This window comes from Jaculus jaculus, chromosome 4, assembly GCF_020740685.1.
Source record: "Jaculus jaculus isolate mJacJac1 chromosome 4, mJacJac1.mat.Y.cur, whole genome shotgun sequence".
Lineage (NCBI taxonomy): Eukaryota > Metazoa > Chordata > Mammalia > Rodentia > Dipodidae > Jaculus > Jaculus jaculus.
In genome coordinates this window covers 153394623-153414411 of record NC_059105.1, presented here as the reverse complement: position 1 = coordinate 153414411, position 19789 = coordinate 153394623, and the positions used below count along the sequence as shown (strand labels likewise).

The 19789-nt window shown below is 43.7% G+C and overlaps 1 protein-coding gene and 1 pseudogene across 1 annotated transcript in view; one reads left to right on the top strand and one right to left on the bottom strand.

Annotated features, from left to right (window-relative positions):
- The window catches only part of Dcbld2 (discoidin, CUB and LCCL domain containing 2), an 85512-nt gene that overhangs the window by 16499 nt on the left and 49224 nt on the right, over positions 1-19789 (top strand). Inside the window, exon 2 of the mRNA XM_045148236.1 lies at positions 1509-1736. Coding sequence (XP_045004171.1) covers positions 1509-1736 — 228 coding nt within the window. The remainder of the gene's footprint in view (positions 1-1508; positions 1737-19789) is intronic.
- Positions 14301-14669, bottom strand: LOC105944385 (annotated as a pseudogene).

The window sequence follows — 19789 nt, the reverse complement described above, 5'->3', positions numbered from 1 at the left end:
ATTTTAAAAGGAAATGTTTATAGTTACATTAAAAAGACTCATTTACGTCTCACTGTTGCTGAATTTTAATTTAATATTATTTATTAATTTGAAAGGGCAGAGAGAGAGAGAGAGAGAGAGAGAGGGAGGGAGGGAGGGAGGGAGGGAGGGAGGAAGGGAAGGAAGAGGAGAGAATTGGTGCAACCAGGGCCTCCAGCTGCTGCAAATGAACCCCAGAGGCATACATTGTGCATGTGGCTTTACATGGGTACTAGGGAATTGAACCCAGGTTGTTAGGCATTGCAGGCAAGCACCTTAACTGCTGAGCCATCTCTCCAGCCCTGTTGCTGAATTTTAAACAGTACAGTTGGAGCAGCAGCTGAACCTTCTACATGGACATTTAGTCAGTGAGTATCTTTCTGGATACTCAGTTAAAAATAAGCTCTAATGCAGTGAAGCATGCAAATATTTTATGTTTACAAACAGTAGGCTAAGTTTCAGAAGTTTTTATATTCCATTGCTATAGAAACTTCTGGAACAAATAATACCAATGACAAGATATGAAAGTTATTTTTGCTAGTCTTTTATAAGCCATTCAGCTATTTTTCCTCTTCTATGAGAAATGAGACTTGGGAGGAGATGCTACTAATTCAAGTTTTAATAGAATATGAGATCAAACTTCACCAAATTTTTTGTTGGTTTGTTTTTGAGGTAGAGTGTTGCCCAGGCTGACCTGGAACTCTAGCTCCAGGCTGACCTTGAATTTATAGGATCTGGTCCTCCTACCTCAACCTCCCAAGTGCTGGGATTAAAAGTTTGTACCATCACTCCGGGCTCCAAACAGTGTTTTAGTGCTTTCTAAAAGGAATGTTTTGCGGTCTATAGCAGTTCAGCAATCTACATAGTCTTTAGTATGCATTTCTGTGTTACGTGTGTCTTAGAAATCATTTCTTCCTCACAGCAAGTTTAGGAGCCCGTGATGTTAATCGTAGATTAAGCTCATAACGTTTATGTTCAGTGGCTGTGAACAGGTGCTATAAATACACGCTGATCTTTCTCAGTTAGACAGTACATATTTAACCGCAGCAAATTAGTGTTTATGCTTACTTGTTCAGAATGGAAGTTCCCTTGATTTTATAAGTAATCTGTATAACTTTTTTGTTTGTTTGACTGCAACCCATCTTGACTTCTCTTGGCTCCTTCCTGTGAGTAGACAGACAGATCATCTACTCTATCTTGTGAAAGGAAGTATTGGTGATATGAAATATTTAATACCGAGCTGGGCGAGTTGGCGCTCGCCTTTAATCCCAGCACTCAGGAAGCAGAGGTAGGAAGATCACCATGAGTTCAAGGACACTCTGAGACTACAGAGTGAATTCTAGGCCAGCCTGGGCTAGAATGAGACCCTACCTCGAAAAACAAAAACCAAAGAAAAATTAATATCATACATAGCTTCTCTCATCACATAAAGTTCCAAGTACACATATTGAAAATGTAAAAATAATTGATTTCTCTTCCTTGTTTTGAAGGTGATGGATGTGGACACACCGTTTTAGGCCCTGACAGTGGAACCCTTACATCCATAAACTACCCGCACGCCTACCCCAACAGCACCGTGTGTGAATGGGAAATCCGAGTAAAGATGGGAGAAAGAATTCGCATCAAGTTTGGTGACTTTGACATTGAAGATTCAGATTCTTGTCACTTTAATTACTTGAGAATTTATAATGGAATTGGAGTCAGCAGAACAGAAATAGGTAAGGCATTTTCTTATGAATGTTCCCTTGGATTTTAAAACTAAAGCAGTTTTTGGTAACTAATGTCAAATAACTGCTATATAAAGTGATACCTGGGAAATTACTGAAAATGTGGAAATCTCAAATTTGAATCTTCTTTTAGGAAGGGAAGATTCTTGTCTCTCTCTGACTTTCTAATGAGCTCACTGGTCGCTGTGCTGCCTGTAAGAAGGAAGAAGTTAATTGTCTTTTTAATGTTTTCTTTTGATTGCTGTAGTTGTAGTTGGATAATGCTTTCATTCCTGCTCGTGAGGAAGTGTAGCTGGTCTTGAAGAGCCCAGGCTTCACATCTGAACGTCTGTCTCTGCCATGCTCTTGCTGTGGACCTAGTCAGATTACCTGGCTTGATTTTCCCCTCTATAACCAAGGACACGTGAAGTGTTTGCAGCAATGCGCACATGTTGTTCCTGTGTACGAGCAGTGGTTTTCAGTCAGAGCTGTTTGACAGTCAGTCACCTGAGGAGACCCGGTTTATATCCATCATCAGTAGAATTGGAATTGATTGTGTGAGACTGAAGCCTCAGATTTCTAAAAGCTTTCCAGGAAAATCCAGTTTGCAGCCAAGGTTTAGAAACTTTGGCTTAGATCTCACTACCATTCTCTTAAGAACGAAAGAATACTCTGTAAGGCTGTTTTAGGGAGCTAACACCGAGTTTAGAGCTCTTGAATTCTCTTGGGTATATTTAGAAGCATTTATTGGTGCCAATATATAAAGCATCTTTCAGAACTGCACTAAGAACCAAGCATGTGTTGCTTAAAGATAATCATGCCATGTTCATCCCCTGACTGCTCCATCACTAGCCAGGTCTTTTGCTGTTTCTCTGCTTTTGGGTCTTTTATACTCAGTAGAAAAATCCCCACCCTGTTTCCCTCTGTTCTCTTTCTCTTGACTTTTTAAAAAAAATTTCATTTAAAAAAAATGGTTTTATTTTATTTAGAGAGAGAGAGGAGAGAAAAGGAAAGAGGCAGAGAGAGAATGAGTGCACCAGGGGCACTAGCCACTGCAAACAAACCCAAATGCACGTGCCACCTTGTGCATCTGGCGTACGTGGGTACTGGGGAATCAGACTGAGATCTGTAGGCTTTGTGGGCAAATACCTTAACCATTAAACCATCTCTCTAGCCCTTTTAAAAATTTATATTTATTTCTTTGAGCGGGGGGGGGGGGGGAGAATGAATGAATGTGGGCATGCCAGGACCTCTAGCCCCTGCAAAGGAACTCCAGATGTATATGCCACCCTGTGCATCTGGCTAATGTGGGTCCTGGAGAATCAGCATTGAACCTAGATCTTTGGACTTTACAGGGAAGCACTGAAACCACGAAGCCATCTCTTCAGCTCTTCTCTGGACTCTTAATTTACCTGTTAGCTTAACCATCTTCTTTGTAGTTCTTGTCTGTGTTGCTAAATAGACTTGTCGGAACTCAAGCTGCCTGAGGATGTGGAAGATACTGGATGCAGAAGAGAGCAGGCATTATCATGTGGGCATTCTTAAAGCCACAGTGAGAAAAGGTGAATCCAGCCAAGCACTATACAGGAAATAAAGGAGATGGAGGAAGCATTATTTTTGCTGACCTTTTTTCTTTTCTTTTTTTTTTTTTTTTTTTTTTGTGGAAAAGAGCACACTTTATTGTCTACAAATTACACCTTAAAGAAGACAGGGCAAAACCTCAAATTTAGCAATATGCCAATATGCATGCATACAATATACATGTTTATAAATGGAAATATAAAATACATACAAATATAAATATATCTATATATGATTTCAACTTTTTTCTCTTTTGGGTGTATGTGTGTATGTGAGTATGATGTGTGGACATGTATGTGCAGATATGTGTGTGCTGATCTTTTTTCCTACATAGTAGTCTATTTATAGTTTTAATCTTAAAAAATACTTATTTTATCACTGGGACCTAATGAAATTACAAGGATTTTACACTGCAAAGGACACAATGAAAAAAAAGCAAAGAGGCAACCTACAGAATGGGAAAAAATCTTTACCAGCTATACATCTGATAGAGGATTAATATCTAGGATATACAAAGAACTCAAAAAGTTAAATAGTAAGGAATCAAACAAGCCAATCAAAAAATGGGCTATGGAGCTAAATAGAGCATTCTCAATGGAAGAAATACGAATGGGATGTAAGCATCTAAAATGTTCTACGTCACTAGTCATCAGGGAAATGCAGATTAAAACTACATTGAGATTCCATCTCACTCCTGTCAGATTGGCTACCATCCTGAAAACAAATGATCACAAATGTTGGCGGGGATGTTGAAAAAGAGGAACCCTTCTACACTGCTGGTGGGAATGCAATCTGGTCCAGCCATTGTGGAAATCAGTGTGGAGGTTCCTAAAACAGCTAAAGATTGATCTACCATATGACCCAGCTATAGCACTCCTAGGCATATATCCTAAGGACTCATTTCCTTAGAAGTATGTGCTCAACCATGTTTATTGCTGCTCAATTTATAATAGCTGGGAAATGGAACCAGCCTAGATGTCCCTCAAGTGATGAGTGGATAATGAAGATGTGGCACATTTATACAATGGAGTTCTACTCAGCGGTAAAGAAAAATGAAGTTATAAAATTTGCAGAAAAATGGATGGATCTGGAAAGGATTATACTAAGTGAGGTAACCCAGGCCCAGAAAGCCAAGCACCACATGTTCTCTCTCATATGTGGATCCTAGCTACAGATGATTGGGCTTTTGCATGAAGGAAAATACTTAGTAGCAGAGGCCAGTAAGTTAAAAAGGAGATATAAAGGGAAGAGAAAGGAAGGGAGGAGGGTACTTAATAGGTTAGTATTGTATATATGTAACTATAATGATTGAGATGGGGAGGTAATATGATGGAGAATGGAATTTCAAAGGGGAAAGTGCGGGGGGGGGGGATATTACCATGGGATATTTTTTATAGTCATGGAAAATGTCCATAAAAATTGTGAAAAAAAAAATTAAAAAACCATTTGCCTGGGGGAAAAATATTTATTTTAGAGAGAGAGAGTAGCTTCTTAGCACTGCAAAAGCACTTGAGACACGTGCACCACGTTGTGCACCTGGTTTTACATGGGCACTAGAGAGCCAAACTCGGGCCATCATGCTCTGCAAGCAAGCGCCTTTAACTGCTGAGCCATCTCCCCCACCCCAGTCATAACATTTTAAAGAAAAAAGAAAGGAGTGGAGCAAGGGAACTGTTCAAAATTGAGGCATATCTTCTAAAGCTAATATTTGCATCTTGGCAGTATCTTGTTTCAGGCTTACTAAAAGAAGACATTTCTAAGACTTAACACAACTTTTAAAAGGCAGTGGCTATTCAGTGATGATAAAGAAATGAGCTTTACATGTGAAAATATTGTAATTATTTTTTAAAAATGACTGTGTTAGAGACTGTCTGAAGTTCATTTGAAATGTTTAGGATTTGTTTTGAGAATTTCAGGTAGAAAGAGTGGAAGCGGAATGGGCAAGTGAAACAAAGGGCCTGTTTATGAACCCGCACCATGGGCCCCCATGGAAATAGTCTGCAGAGTGTGCACTGGCACTGTTGCCGGGGAGAAAGTGGCATGGGAAGCTGGGGTTCAAGTTTTCTTTTTTTAATTAATTAATTAATTTTTTATTCACAACTTCCATAATTGTAAACAATATCCCATGGTAATTCCCTCCCCCCCACACTCTTTCTCCTTTGAAACTCCACTCTCCATCATATCCCCTTCCCCTCTTAGTGTCTCTTTTATTTTGATGTCTTTTCCTCCTATTATGATGGCCTTGTGTAGGCAATGTCAGACACTGTGAGGTCATGGATGTCCAGGCTATTTTGTGCCTGGAAGAGCACATTGTAAGGAGTCCTACCCTTCCTTTAGCTCTTAAATTCTTTCTGCCACCTCTTCCACCATGGACCCTGAGCCATGGAAGGGGTGATAGAGATACCGAGCACTCCTCTGTCACTTCTGAGCATCATGGTGCCTTCTGAGTCATCCCAAGGTCACTGCCATCTGAAAAGAGAAGATTCTCTAAACAAAAGTGAAAGCATCAGTAATATATGGGTATGAACATTAAGAGAAGAGTTTACTGGGCAGTTTGATGAGCATAGTGTATACATTTAGCCAGACAGCAGCAGACATTACACCCCTTGGGCTCATGACTACGCCTGTTGTAGGATTTATGTCCTCTCATGGAGTGGGCCTCCAGGCAAATTAGAGAGCGGCTGGGTTCCCCCATAACAGACGTGCCACTATTGTACCTGTTGGCTCATTTGGCCTGGCTGGCCAAATATAAGGCTTGCAGTGTCCACTGTTGGTTATCTTCACTGGTGATTTCTCTCTCTCCCATTGAACTGCATGCAGCATGGCTTTTTCCAGCTTTCTGTCAGCGGGACACAAGTTTTAAATTGCTCACTGAGTCTAGTCAGAATGCCAGGTGTTCTTTGTTGAGAGTCCTTCCTTCACGTCAGTGGGCCTGGTCAGGTTTCAGTCATCTCCTGCACCTCTACAGGTGAGGAAATGTTTAATGAGTCCCTAGTGTCTTAATGAGTCTTAAATGTCTTATCTTTTCATTCTTCTTTTTCTGTATTTTTTTTTTTTACATGTATGGGTGGGTACAAAGCTGCAGAAGGTCAAAGGACTCAACTGTGATGGTTCCCATTGGTCTTTAGTTTGCGCTCCCCTCACCCATCACCCACTGACGCATGCTCCTGGTCCTCCATTTTGGTGCAGACTGTGGTTGGTGTAATAGGAATGTGTTTGCTGACATAGAAGTAAAGGTGTTCGAGAACTGTCATCTAACACGCTGGTCAAGGCAGCTCTGCAGAGGTCTGCAGACCAGAGGCTCATACCCAAACGGGCCTCCTGACTCCACGACACAGGACTGGGTCCTTTGCCTTTTGTAATCACCTCACTACCCTTGCAGCAAAAGGTAGGCCCGAATAAGTTCCATTTCCCTATAACAGTAGCTCCCATTTTAGTATAAACATTAGGTCTTGAGTTTTATATACATACGTGTGAATTTTATTTTCAAAATTCCTAAGAAGTATTAGCTGGGCATGGTGGCGCACGCCTTTAATCCAACAGCACTCAGGAGGCAGAGGTAGGAGGATCGCCAAGAGTTTGAGGCCACTCTGAGGCTACATATCGAATTCCACACGTCAGCCTGAGCTAGAGTGTGACCCTACCTCGGAAAACTTAAAAAAAAAAAAAAAAAGGAAAAGAAAGAGAAAAATTTAAGTCTTGACTATTACTTTTGCATTATTCACTACTGTGTGATCCAATATAGTCTAGATTTCTCTCTTTTATTCTCTGCCCCAACCTTGCAACCAAACATTTCCTCAAGGAATCTTAAGTTCTTTTAAGGTAAAATAGTGTCAGAAGTCAGTGTCTATTTACCAGGCCTGGACCAGTGGGCGGCCGTGTTCTTTGAGCAGATAGGTTCACTAAGCACATGTGCGGATATGCACGCGTCTCTCTGCATCTGTTATCCTTTCCCTGTGACCGTCGTCGGGTCGTGAGATGCCTCGCTCCCTCTGCGTGCAGTGTGTTTTCCTGTTGAGCTGTAACCACAGAATTCCTAATTGCCAGCTCTGCTCTGCACGGAAGGGGACTGCTACTTAGGGGAGCGCCCTTGTTTGCTGTCTTCACCTCATGCCTGCTGACTCAGCACAATTACCTCGGTGGGGGCTGGGCGGGGGGCCCCGAGGTTAAAGGAGCCTTCAGACCTGAGTTCCATCTCTTCAGCAGCTACGCAGAGCTCCACAGAAAGCGGTGCCTGATGGAATCCCAGCATGCCTGTGACAGTGGGAAGGAGAGCCAGGAGAATCTGCAAGCTCACCAACAGCAGTGGCAAAACAAAGAGACCCCGTCTCTGAAGAACTTGGACGGAAAAGAGAAGCACCCCAAGAGTGGACCTCTAGCCTCCAAACATGAGCCGTGCTGCTGATGCCCCTGTCCACACACATGAACACACAGGTTTTCGAAAGGATGACCTGGGCTAGCTCTCCCCCTTTCCTCCAAGTTGATTAAGTTAAAAATGACAGAAATTCCCCGAGCCCTGGTGGGTGAGTTTTAAGTCTACTTTAGTGTTAGGCTCTCAGGAGCTCCTGCATTTCTCCTTGGGTATGGATCGAGTACCCTCAGCATTTGGCTCCTTCAGCCTCACAGGATTGGGGGCAGGGAGGAGGGAATGATAGTGCCCATACATGATGTGTGCATACAAAGCATATTCTTTTTTATGTTTTTCATTTTGATTACTAATAACATATTTCATATGGATGCATCATGTGTTGGTATCCTCGTTTCCCTCGTCCCTGCCCCGTTCTGCTGGGGACCCTCCTCAGTGTGACTGCAGGTATTCCCTACAGGGTTGTGGGTTACGCGTCGTGGGAGCAGCAGTCAGTTTTTTTCCTGGGGGAGGGAATGCCTCTGGGCATGCTGTCTCAACTGTGCCTCTTACAATCTTTCTACTCCACTCCAGTTGGTAGGTGTTGAGTATTCTCAGCGTCTGTCTCCTACACCCTGGTGCTAATTATCACGTTCAGCATGGAAGCAGCACTCAAATCATATTCTTAATTAAAAAAAAAAAATGACAAGCTGGGCATGGTGGCACACGCCTTTAATCCTATCACTTGGAGGCTGAGATAGAAAGATCACTGTGAGTTTGAGGTCACTCTGAAACTACATGATGAATTGCAGGTTAGCCTGGACTAGAGTGAGACCCTACCTCAAAAAACAAAAACAAACAAAAAAACCCACTCTTAAAGTGCCCTGACTGGTACAAAGCACAGCAGACTGTCCAGGTTAGCCTTGGGAAAGATCACCTAAGAGGATGACTGTAAGGCAGGGGCTGTAGAAGCCCTTTAAACGTGTGGTGCAGGCTTGACCTGTGATATAAAAACAATGCTTGCTTATTAATTTTTATTTTAAATATTTATTTATTTGAGAGAGAGGGAAGCCATTCTAGAGACAGCGTAAGAGAATGGGTGCACCAGGGCCTTTAGCCACTGCAAATGAACTTCAGATGCATGTGCCACCTTGTGCAGCTGGCTTCTGTGGATACTGAGGAATTGAACCTGGGTCCTTAGGCTTCACAAGTGCCTTAACCACTAAGCCGTCTCTCCAGCCCTCATTGTCTTTTATGGTTTCTTTCTTTCTTTCTCTTTCTTTCCTTCCCTCCTTCCTTCCTTCCTTCCTTCCTTCCTTCCTTCCTTCCTTCCTTCCTTCCTTCCTTCCTTCTTTCTTTCTTTCTTTCTTTCTTTCTTTTTTTGAGGTGAGGTCTCATCCTAGCTCAGGCTGACCTGGAATTCACTATGTAGTCTCAGGCTAGCCTTGAACTCAGGACTGTCCTCCCACAGACTCTGCCTCCTGAGTGCTGGGATTAAAGGCGTCTTGCTTCACACCAGGCTTGGAAGGCGTTTTTAGTATCTAGTTACTGCTTTGCTTGTCTTTAGTGGACTCCCTGAGCTGGCTCTCAGGTGCCACTTGACCTGCGGAGCTGCTGTAAGCCCCCCCACACCCCCCATTAGCCTTTCTGAAGTTTCCTTGCCATTGCTTTCTTCTTCCGCATTCCCTAGCTGCCCTCGTGGGAGTGTTCTTTTCTACCTCAGCAAGTGGCCTTCATTCCTCGTTTTGGATTTAATTTTATCTTTTTCTTATATTTCTTTCCTGAGATCACCCAGTTCTTATTTTTCAGTGCTTTTTGTCTCTTTATTTTCTTAAGTTCTGAATTTCTGTTTATAGGTGTTCTATCTATGCCAAATGCTTATTTCATTAAAGGCATTTTGTTGGGCTTGATGTGTTAACACTTTTCTTCTGCTTTGCCATTGGAAGACTGCTTTATAAACTGAAGTTTGATGGTCTCATTTTTGATTTTCATACTGTGTATGTGTAAGCAGCTTGAATGATACCTCTGTGTCTCTCTGAACAGGCTGGCAGTTTGTATTGGTTTACAGGCTTTGTATCTCGTAACAGCCTTTTCTGTCGATAGTATTTTTTTTTTTTTTTTTGTAAAGAGATTATGGCTGAAAAGGAGTTATTATATTCTTTCTTCCTTTAGAACTGGATGGTCTTCCAGGATCCTAAATTTCCTCCTCCTTACTATTCATCTCACATTATCTTGTGGTTTCCAAAGTCTCTGTCTTACTTTTCATTGATTTCTGCTGGCGTGCTTCTGCCTGGTCTTGAGTCAGTACTCTCACTGAGGAATGGCTTTTCTTTTTCTTTTCCCAAGTGTTTCATGATTGTACAGGACATCTTAATTATTTTTTTTTTGGTTTATTTTTATTTATTTATTTATTTGAGAGCGACACACACACACACACACACAGAGAGAAAGAGAAAGAGAGACAGAAAGAGAAAGAGAGAGAGGGGGGAGAGAGAGAAAGAAAGAGACAATGGGTGTGTCAGGGCCTCCAGCCACTGCAATCAAGCTCCAGATGCATGCACCATCTTGTGCATGTGGCTTACGTGGGTCCCGGGGAATCAAGCCTGGAACCAGGGTTCTTAGGCTTCGCAGTTAAGCACTTAATGACTAAGCCATTTCTCCAGCCCCCTATTTTTTAATCCTCTTTAATGGATGTTTCATTAATCTGTACCATGTGAGTGAGTCTTAGGCCTTATGAAATATATTGTTATGCTTTCTGAATGAATGAACCTAGTGAAAAACAAATAGCTTTTGTTCTTTGAGTGTCTTCCCATTTCTTTTAAAATTATCTTTGTGAAAATACTTGTCTTATGTCACAGTATTATTTTATTTATTTTAAAGAAATAATAACAATTATAATATGGTCATCGTTAAAATTTTACATTTTCAGTAGTTTCCCACAGGTCAGAATTGAAGAAGTTATATATAAATTTATGGATCATAGATACATTGGGATGGATGTAACATTGCAGAGTTTCCTGTGAGACAAGGCCATTTGAAAACATGAAGGAAACAAAATATCTCATCTTTTGTTCATTTGTTCATCTTGAGATTGCATTATTTTTATTTATTTATTTATTTATTTATTTATTTAATGAGAACACTTGATGAGAACTCTGTCAGAGTCTAGAATTTGAATCCATTTCCCAAGCCTCATAGATATTGTTGAATTGCAAAGGACAGGGTTACATACAATTCAAAAGACCTTGTAATCTTTGTGGCCTGGAATAATGAAGCTAGTTTGTGGCCCAGAATAAGGAAGGAATTTGGGGCGAGACGGCTTAGTGGTCAAAGGTACTGCTTACAAAACCTGACCATCTGGGGTTAGATTCCCCAGTACCTATGTAAAGCCAGATGCACAAAGAAGTACATGTGTCTGGAGTTTGTTTGCAGTGGTGGGAAGCCCTGAGATGCCCATATTCACATTCTTTCTATCTGCCTCTTTATCTCTGTCTCTCTCAAAGATATTTTTAAAAAAGAAGGAATGATGTCACTTCAAAATGTTTTCAGGTGGGTCATTAAGGAACTGAAAATTATCCCGTTGTCCATCAGCATTTAACTCACTGGAATTGAAGCTCACTGCACTCTGATTACTGACCCCATTCAAGAATCCTTGCTTTGTGAACCTTTTTAGGAAATGATTCAAGGGCTTTGTTATCTCCCCCAAAAGCCTCCCCCTCCCCCGACACACTTTAAAAGACATTTCGTAGTGTGCTGTGTGTATCTCAATGATGTGTGGCAACAAGTCTGGTTTTGCTGAAGCCTTCACCTTGTGACACTCAGCTCTCTACGCTAGCACACTCTGTGACTTACTGTCAACTTCAGGAATGCCAGGACCTCCAGTCACCACCTTCCCAAGAGATTGTGCTAAGAAATGCAAACAGAAATGAAGCTGTCCTCTTTCTAAACTTTGCTGGCTCTCCTGGCAGTAACTATTTTTTGGTCTCCTTTTTTTTTTTTAAAAAAAAAAATTCATTTATTTGAGAGAAAGAGAGAAAGGCAGATGGAGAATGGGCACACCAGGGCCTGTAGCTACTGCAAATGAACTCCAGATGCTTGCACCACCTTGTGCATCTGGCTTACATGGGTGCTGGGCGATCAAACTTTGGTCCTTCACAGGCCAGCGCCTTAACCGCTAAGCCCTCTCTCCAGCCCTCTTTTGTGGTCTCTAGATGAAGGTCTCGCTGTGGAGTTCAGGCTGGCCTCAGACTTGCAGTGGTCCTCCTGACTGCCTTCTACGTGCTGGTGTTCCAGGCCTGAGCTGCCACGCCAGCAGTCGTAAAGCCCTTGTGAAAGTGGAAGCGTCACACCAGCACATGGCTGTCTGCTCAGCACAGTTTGACAGGGAAGGTTACTTTCACATCACGAATGTTCTGACCCACTGAGATGCTGCGGTTCCTCAGGCTGCTCTAAGAAAGAGAAGAGTCCAGGGACAATTAAGCTCATAATCAAAGAAATGTAACATTTTAAACTAGATCTCCACTCTCTTTTGAATTAGTAAAAAATTTAAGAGTTTCAAAATGTTAACTTGGGGGCTGGAGAGATGACTTAGCGGTTAAAGTGCTTGTCTGTGAAGCCTAAGAACTCATGTTCAAATCTCCAGATCCCATGTAAGCCAGATGCACAGTGACACAAGCGTGCAGTGTTGCACATGTCCACAAGGGGACACACATGTCTGGAGTTCATTTGTAGCAGCTGAAGGCCCTGGCTCACCCATTCTTTCTCCTCCTGCCTCTTTCTCTCTCTCTTTCAAATAAATAATAAAAATAAAAATAAGTGTTATGTTGGTATGGGTTTAGTGAAATTGGTACTTTTTAATATTGAGAATGTATTCATGGATATAGCTCACTTGGATAAGAGTCTTAAAGAATTACTTGTAAGGAACTTTAAAAGGCAGAAGTGTTAGGAACATATTGATTACAACCTGATTCATTATATAGAAAAATTGAAAGTAATGTAAGTTTTCCATACTAGGGAAATGATTAAGACTAGGTTTTGGCTACTAGGTTTTGGCTGTGTTTATTTATAGCCATCTGCTATGAACATTCTACCTGAAATAATATATTTATTTGCAATCAGAGAGAGAGAGAATATGGGTGTGCCTGCAGATGAACTGCAGATGTGCGTACCACCTTGTGCGTCTGGCTTTATGTGGGTACTGGGGAATTGAATCCGGGTCATTAGTGCCTTAAACTGCTAAGCCATCTTTCTGGCCCTCTCTGCTGGTCCTGTAGTGAACGTAATCATACACACCTGTCTCTAGAGGAAGAACCTGGAGTCGTGTGTTGCACGTGTTCCACTTGATAAGCAGTGCCAGGTGCTTTCGTGTTTGCACAGGTGTTTCCTCCCACAGTGTGTGTGCCAGTGCCCGTGCCCGTGCCCATGCCCATTCTCTTATGCCATCGGTTCTGCCTGTTCTGGGTGGTCACCGATTACATTGTAATGTGCCTTACTTTTCCCCAGTGATTCATAGAAGTTCTTTTTGTGTTTATTAACCAGTTGAATATCTTTTTGCCGGTTTCATATATATATACACATATAAAATATATGTACACACAGCACAGTCAAGGTGGGGAAGGGTAGGTCAGTCTTGGGGCAGGAGGAGGCTAGGGTCACTCTGTACTACAGTGATCAGGCTAGGAGGCATCCACAGCCCAAGCGAGAAAGATGACCAAGTCCCCTTCTGGATTGAATTGGGGTGGGAGTTAATGCAAAGGAAAGTAACTGACTTCTTTCTGGCCTGGAGTGTGCTAAACCCGAGATAGGGAAGGTTGTCTGCAATATCCACATTGGGACCCTATAGGTATGGTCAAGTTGCAGTGAAAAACCTAAGGCTCTCATTTCCCAACCTCCTTGGTTCGGGGTTAGTATATGCAGCAGTCTGCAGACAGGAATAAAAGAATGGAAAAGGACCCATGTCTGCCTGTAGCCCCATCTCAGGCTCAGTGGTGCATGTTCCCAGCACAGTCTGCAAAGCAGAGGTGGGGGGCTCTGAATGCTGGCTTCTCTATGGGTTTGATCTTTTTGGACCAGGAAAGGATCTGGTCTTCTCATTAGATCCCTGATGCATACCCATCCAAGGCCCAGTAGAAGGGACCACTGACCCCCTCTGACCTTCCAGTATGAAGAAGGGCAAGAAAGAAGATCGGAGCTACTATAGCCTCAGGGTATAAACACTGAGCCCTGGCTTTTCTCTGCCCATTCCAGGTGGCCTCTTTACCTTGCCCACTGCTTTTCCTTAAATCTAACCGTCTCTCCCATACGTCATCTTCACCTTAGCTCCTCACCGTAAGATTCTGCTTCCGCACTTTAAATATATGGGAGGAGAGAGGAGGAATATGCCAGTTTCTGTCTGTGTAGAAACGCCCCGCCTTCCCCTAGAGTGGGGAAGCCAGACCGCCTTCATCCCGTGACTCCCACCCCTCATGAGGAGGAGGACCTAGATGGGCTAGACATAGAGACCAACAGCCGGAGCACGCGTGCACGCACGCACACAGTAAAGGGTTAGGACCAGGTCAGTGCATGACTATGGCCCTTGTCCCTTTCCATGGAGGATGGGGAGGGGAGTGGTCTGATGAAGGTGCAACCTTCTCCCTCTCCCTCCCCCTTGCTCAGGCCTTTGGTAGGGGAGCCAATTTGGTGATCTCTTCCTCAGAGGGCTGCGGGGTAATGTCTGCACTTCTTGGCACTGGGGATGCGGGTTAGCTTGGTGTCCAGTTCATCCTCCTCAGATCTTCAGCACTCGAGTTCTGTAGTCAACCACCAGCCATCGTGACTGCAGGTCAGGATGCCGGGAGAGGTTGTCCTTGTCCAGCTTTTTGTGGCTCTCCAGGAAGCTAAACCAGGCACTCCTCTCCACTCATCTCACTGCAGATGTCCTCCTCGCAGGCCAGCTCTAGCTCTTCCAGATCTTCAAGGGCGATGTTATTGGTCAGGCCCACAACACAGTCTTCCCTCCGCCCCTCCCACCACCTCCCCATCTGAGAACGCAGGGCATGGGCACCCACCCCCCCACCCAGGGGTTCCCTGTTCCTAAGCAGCCTCTGGAGCCTCGGCTCCTATTGCCGCACCACCTCTTCTGTCCCAGGAACTGGAGCCCCAGCCCAGCACCACCTCACCCCATCTTCGCATCCGTCTGTCTGTCTGTCTGTCTGTCTGTCTATCTATCTATCAATCTATCATGTATCTATATACTTTTGCTTTTGTAAAGCTATCTCACAATGTTGCCTAGACTGGCTTTTAACTCATAGGGTCACTTCTACTTCTACTTCTGTTTCCCAAGTAGCTGGGGCCAAAGGCCTGTGCCAAGGTGCCTGACTGTGGCTTAGGGTGTTATCTGCCTACTCATTTGTGGGAGTTCTGTATGTATTCTAGAGTTCTGTCTAGAAATGTCTATTACAAATATATGTTGGCAGTCTGTTTTAGCGTTGAGTTCTTTGCAGCCTCTGGATTTCTGCTTGTATAGGTTTTGATTATTCTCAGTCTCTTTCATCATCACCCTGAGGCTGGTTGTCAGGCTAGTAAGAGCAGTATTCATGACGTCACTTCCTCGGCGGTTTTTCCTGGGCCCTGGCAGTTGTGGTAGAGGTGCAAAGTCTCATGGTGGGCAGTCGGCTGTCTTCTCATTTTATTGATGGATGTTGGTTCTCCTCCATTTTCTCTGTCATCTATAAAATAAAACAGATTCTCCAACCAAGCTTTTAGGTTCCAGGGGATATACAGAGTTGTTGAGGAGATTTTTTTGCTGTGTCAGCCTACTCTTTTTTTTTTTTTTTTTTTTTTTGGTTTTTCGAGGTAGGGTCTTGCTGTAGCCCAAGCTGACCCAGCCTACTCTTTCCATGGGATCCTGACTTGGTTTCCAGTAACAGATATGGCTTCTCTCCCACTGTGCGGGCCTTGGGTCCAATCAGAGAAGAGTTGGCTGAAGCATGAAGTTTTAAGGAAACTAGAGAGATGGTTCTTATACAGTGAAAACATATACTGTTTCCTGAGAATTAGAGTGGCTTTTCCTGTATTCGAAAGGCTTCAAGTGCATTTACTCTGATCTGCTCACTACAATAAGCTTTTGGAGGCCAGTGTGTCTTGTTGAGTCCCTGCAAACTGCCTGGATTAGTATCTGGATATCAAGGGCTCAGTGTTACTCAAATTCCTGTAAAAATTCAGAATGTTAGTATCAGAACACAGTGCTGCTTTTCTAGTATAATGGGGTGCTAGGGACCCAGGAAAGTCCTTGCACCCCAAACCCTAGGTTTACTTCTAATTTTAGTCAAAGAATTGAAGAAAAAAGAAGACTGAGAAGGATAGTTATTAAATTATTATATTTATTGAGGGAAGTACAGAGCCAAGGAAAGGCACCCACGTGGCTAGAGCTCACACATGGATGGCCTGGAAAAAGCATGGAAAGAAAAGAGAAAGTTCAAGGAGCTTCTGACATGTGAGGATGTGGAGGAGATAGAAAACCCTGGAGAGTCAGGGCTGGGGCCTCCCAGCTGGGCTTAATGATTTAGTCATAATGAATGTTCAGAGGGCATTGTTAGACGCAGGATCAAACCCTGGCACATAAACATGTAGTCACACATAAAGTAAAGACAGACTACATGATACATAGAACACATGACATGACATGGCTGGCCCAGCCTTAAACATGACAAAAAGATACCTTTTTCTGAAGATTTTAGTTATATTTTTCTTTGTCTCTTTGAAGACTAACATGTGGGAGAGGCCTGAGTGTCCCCTGGGAAGACATGGAGTTGATGAACAGGTCCTATTGATTGTACCTGAAGCCATAAAGAACTATTATGTAGTCACTTGTTTGTGACAAGTAAAGGAAGCCCACCCACCTGGCTAGAGAGCCCAAGAGGAGGGCCTGGAAAACCCATGGAAAGAAAAGAAAGACGTCCAAAGGAGTTCCTGCCATGTGGGGAGCTGGGAAGGATAAAGAACCCATGAGGAGAGAACGAGTGGAGAGAACGGGCTGGGGGAGCCCAGGCCCACCCACAGCTGGAAGCTCCCCGGTGGTCAGAGCGCTCTTAGTTTTGGAAGGTGGGTTTTTTCCTGCTTAATGCCTGTCGGCGGTTGTTACTGGCGCTCATGTCCTGGCAGTGTGGCAGGTGAAGTCTGAAAGCTGTACGGCTGGGAATACTGCACATCCTTCCTGGAGGCAGGGCCCGCAGCTGGCGTAAACGAGTGGAATGGATGGCACAAGAAACAGCATTTCCACCATAATTACGGCCGCGCGTCAGGGTTTGACACTTCGTGGTAGGCGACAGACAGGGACCGTGACGTCCTCTGTCAAAGGAGATAGCCAGTTAGGTCTAGGGTGCTAGGTGAGATAGTTCTTTTTTTTTCTTCTTCTTCTTTTTTTTTTTAACATTCTAACAATAAACTTAGAAAAGGTTTGTTTTAGTGCATTTTAGTACATAGCTTTGGGACTGTGGAGAGGTGGAATATGATGGTGGACCATGTGGTGGAACCACTCCTTTCATGGCCAAGAAGCAGCTGAGTGGCCCCCGCAAGAGCCGCCTCGTGAACCCGGTGTCCAACACTTGCCTTTGAGGGCCTTTGCCATCCAAACTGTAACAGTTTTCTTCTTTTCTTTCTGGTGAGTCTATCAAGAGAAGACAGAAGTTCGGAAATGATGTGAAGTTGCCAGATTTTCAAAATGCTGGTGACTGATTTCCACATTAAAAAAAAATGTTTTTATCTATTTATTTGAGAGAGAAAGAGCAGAGACATTGAGAGAAAGAAGTAGAGAGAATAGGAACACCAGGACATCGAACCACTGCAAACAAACCCCAGACACACAGGCACCTCTGTTAGTCAGGGTTCTCTAGAGGAACAGAACTGGTAGAATGAATTGTGTTAAAAGGGAATTTATTGGGTTAGCTTACGGAGAATGAATTGTGCTAAAGGGCGTTTATTGGATTAGCTCAGGACAGTCCAACAATAGCAGGTTGCGGGCCTGAGAGTCAAGGAACCTGGTAGCTGCTCCGTCCACGAGGCCGGATGCCTGAGCAGTCCTAGTCGGGCTCTGAAGGCCGGGAGGCTTCCGGGGAAGACACTGCTCTTCAGCCCACCGCGGAGCGCAAAGACGTGAGCAGCCCTGGCAGCCAGGTGGGAGGAGGGGATTCCTTCTTTCCCAGAGTCAGATAAACTCCCCGCTCCCCAGAGGGGACCCCCATTCTGGGGAAGGACTCACCTCTTATGAGGAATGTCTGTGGATTCTTAAACAGATCAAGTTGACACAGACTTAACCATCACAGCATCCTTGTGCATCTGGCTTACGTAGTTACTGGGGATTTGAACCTGGGTCCTTAGGTTTCACAGGCAAGTCCCTTAACCACCAAGCCATCCCTCCAGGCCAATTTCGACATTAAAAATATTTTTTTGTTGATTTTTATTTATTTATTTGAGAGCGACAGAGAGAGGGAGAGAGAGAGAGACAGAGAATGGGCACGCTAGGGCCTCCAGCCACTGCAGACAAACTCCAGACGCATGCGTCCCCTTGTGCATCTGGCTAACATGGGTCCTGGGGAATCGAGCCTCGAACCAGGGTCCTCAGGCTTCACAGGCAAGTGCTTAAGTGCTAAGCATCTCTCCAGGCCGAATTCAACATTTTTTTGAAAGACCTTACAGCCCAATCTGTACAGGTTAAGGGCCCAACTTAAAGTACCTCAGCAGTTTGATTCATGACCGAGCTGCTGGGTGCGCTTTGATCACATCACACATCTAGTCATCTGAGCGCAGGACAGGGGATATGCCGTTGTACACTGAAGTGTTTGTCCATCTGCATCAGTAAGCTAGTGGTTCTTAACAGATACATTAGCACCTGTACCCGTTAGATGGCCAAAACTGAGTGGGCATCCGTGGCTCAGCTCTCTACTCGGTGTCAGTTACACTGATGCCGGGTCCTGCCTGGGCTGGGGCCTGAGGTTCTATTTTTAGGGCCACTGGTTTTTGGTAGAATTTACTTCCTTGGAATCTTCAACTTAAGATCCCTGTTTCCTGGTAACACTTTTCCGGGGACTGTGCTGGATCTCCAGTGGCCCTGATGGCACTTGGCTACATAGATGCTGCCTCTCCTAAGTTAATTGATATGCTACCAGCTAAAGAAAATATCTTGCTTTTAAGGGCCTACATGACTAAAACCTAGAAGCTTAAAAAGGAAACGTGCTAGAGGAAACTTTTTATATTTTTATTTTTTTGAGACAGAAGAGGCAGGGAGAGAGCCTCTAGCTGCTAAATACCAACTCTATACCAATGCCACCTTGTGCATCTGGCTTACGCGGGTCTTGGGGAATTGAGCCTGGGTCTTTCGGCTTTGCAGGCAAGTGCCTTACCCACTAAGCCATCTCTCCAGGCCTAGAAGAAAATTTTTCAAGGAGCAAGTGTTGGAAAAGTTTGACTTCATGAGTTAATCAAGGAAATAAGTTGCCAGTGTTCAGTTTTGATAGCTGATACTGCTAGGGGAGAGGGAATAAGATAGTATAGCCTCTTTAAATATTAACATGAAAATTGGAGAGTAGATTACTAGTTTATATTAAATGGGAGAGAGTGTACATGAGTGGATGAACACTACTGTGTCCATACATACACACACATATTTTATGTGTTTAATGTTAGTTTAACAGTGATAACACTTTGACGTATATACCGTTGGCTGACCGAGAGCAGTGAGGCGTGGAGAAGCCCCCTCCAAAGTATCATTGGCGATTATTTCTGTGTGCTATGATTTTGTATAAGGATGATTGCTTCTTTCTCCTTGCAGTCTTCCAAATCTTGTGAAGTTGCTAGATTTGTTAAAGCATTTATTTAAACAGAACAATTGTTTTAAGGCTTCCTTGAAATGTAGAAAGAAACCTGTACCTGGGAATAGAATGGATCTGTTGTATCTCTGTCTAAAGAACAATACAGTTGGAAAGTCGAATCCACATAGCTGAGGAAACGGTTGCATAAACTGTGGTCACTTGGGGATTGGTTCTGATTCCTTCTTCATCTTCCTTGAGCTCCTTACCTCTAGCTCCTCCTTTGCTTTTGGGAGATCCTTCACTGCTTTCTCCTCTCAGGCTTCCACACATCGACTGTGCCCTCTATTCCCAGA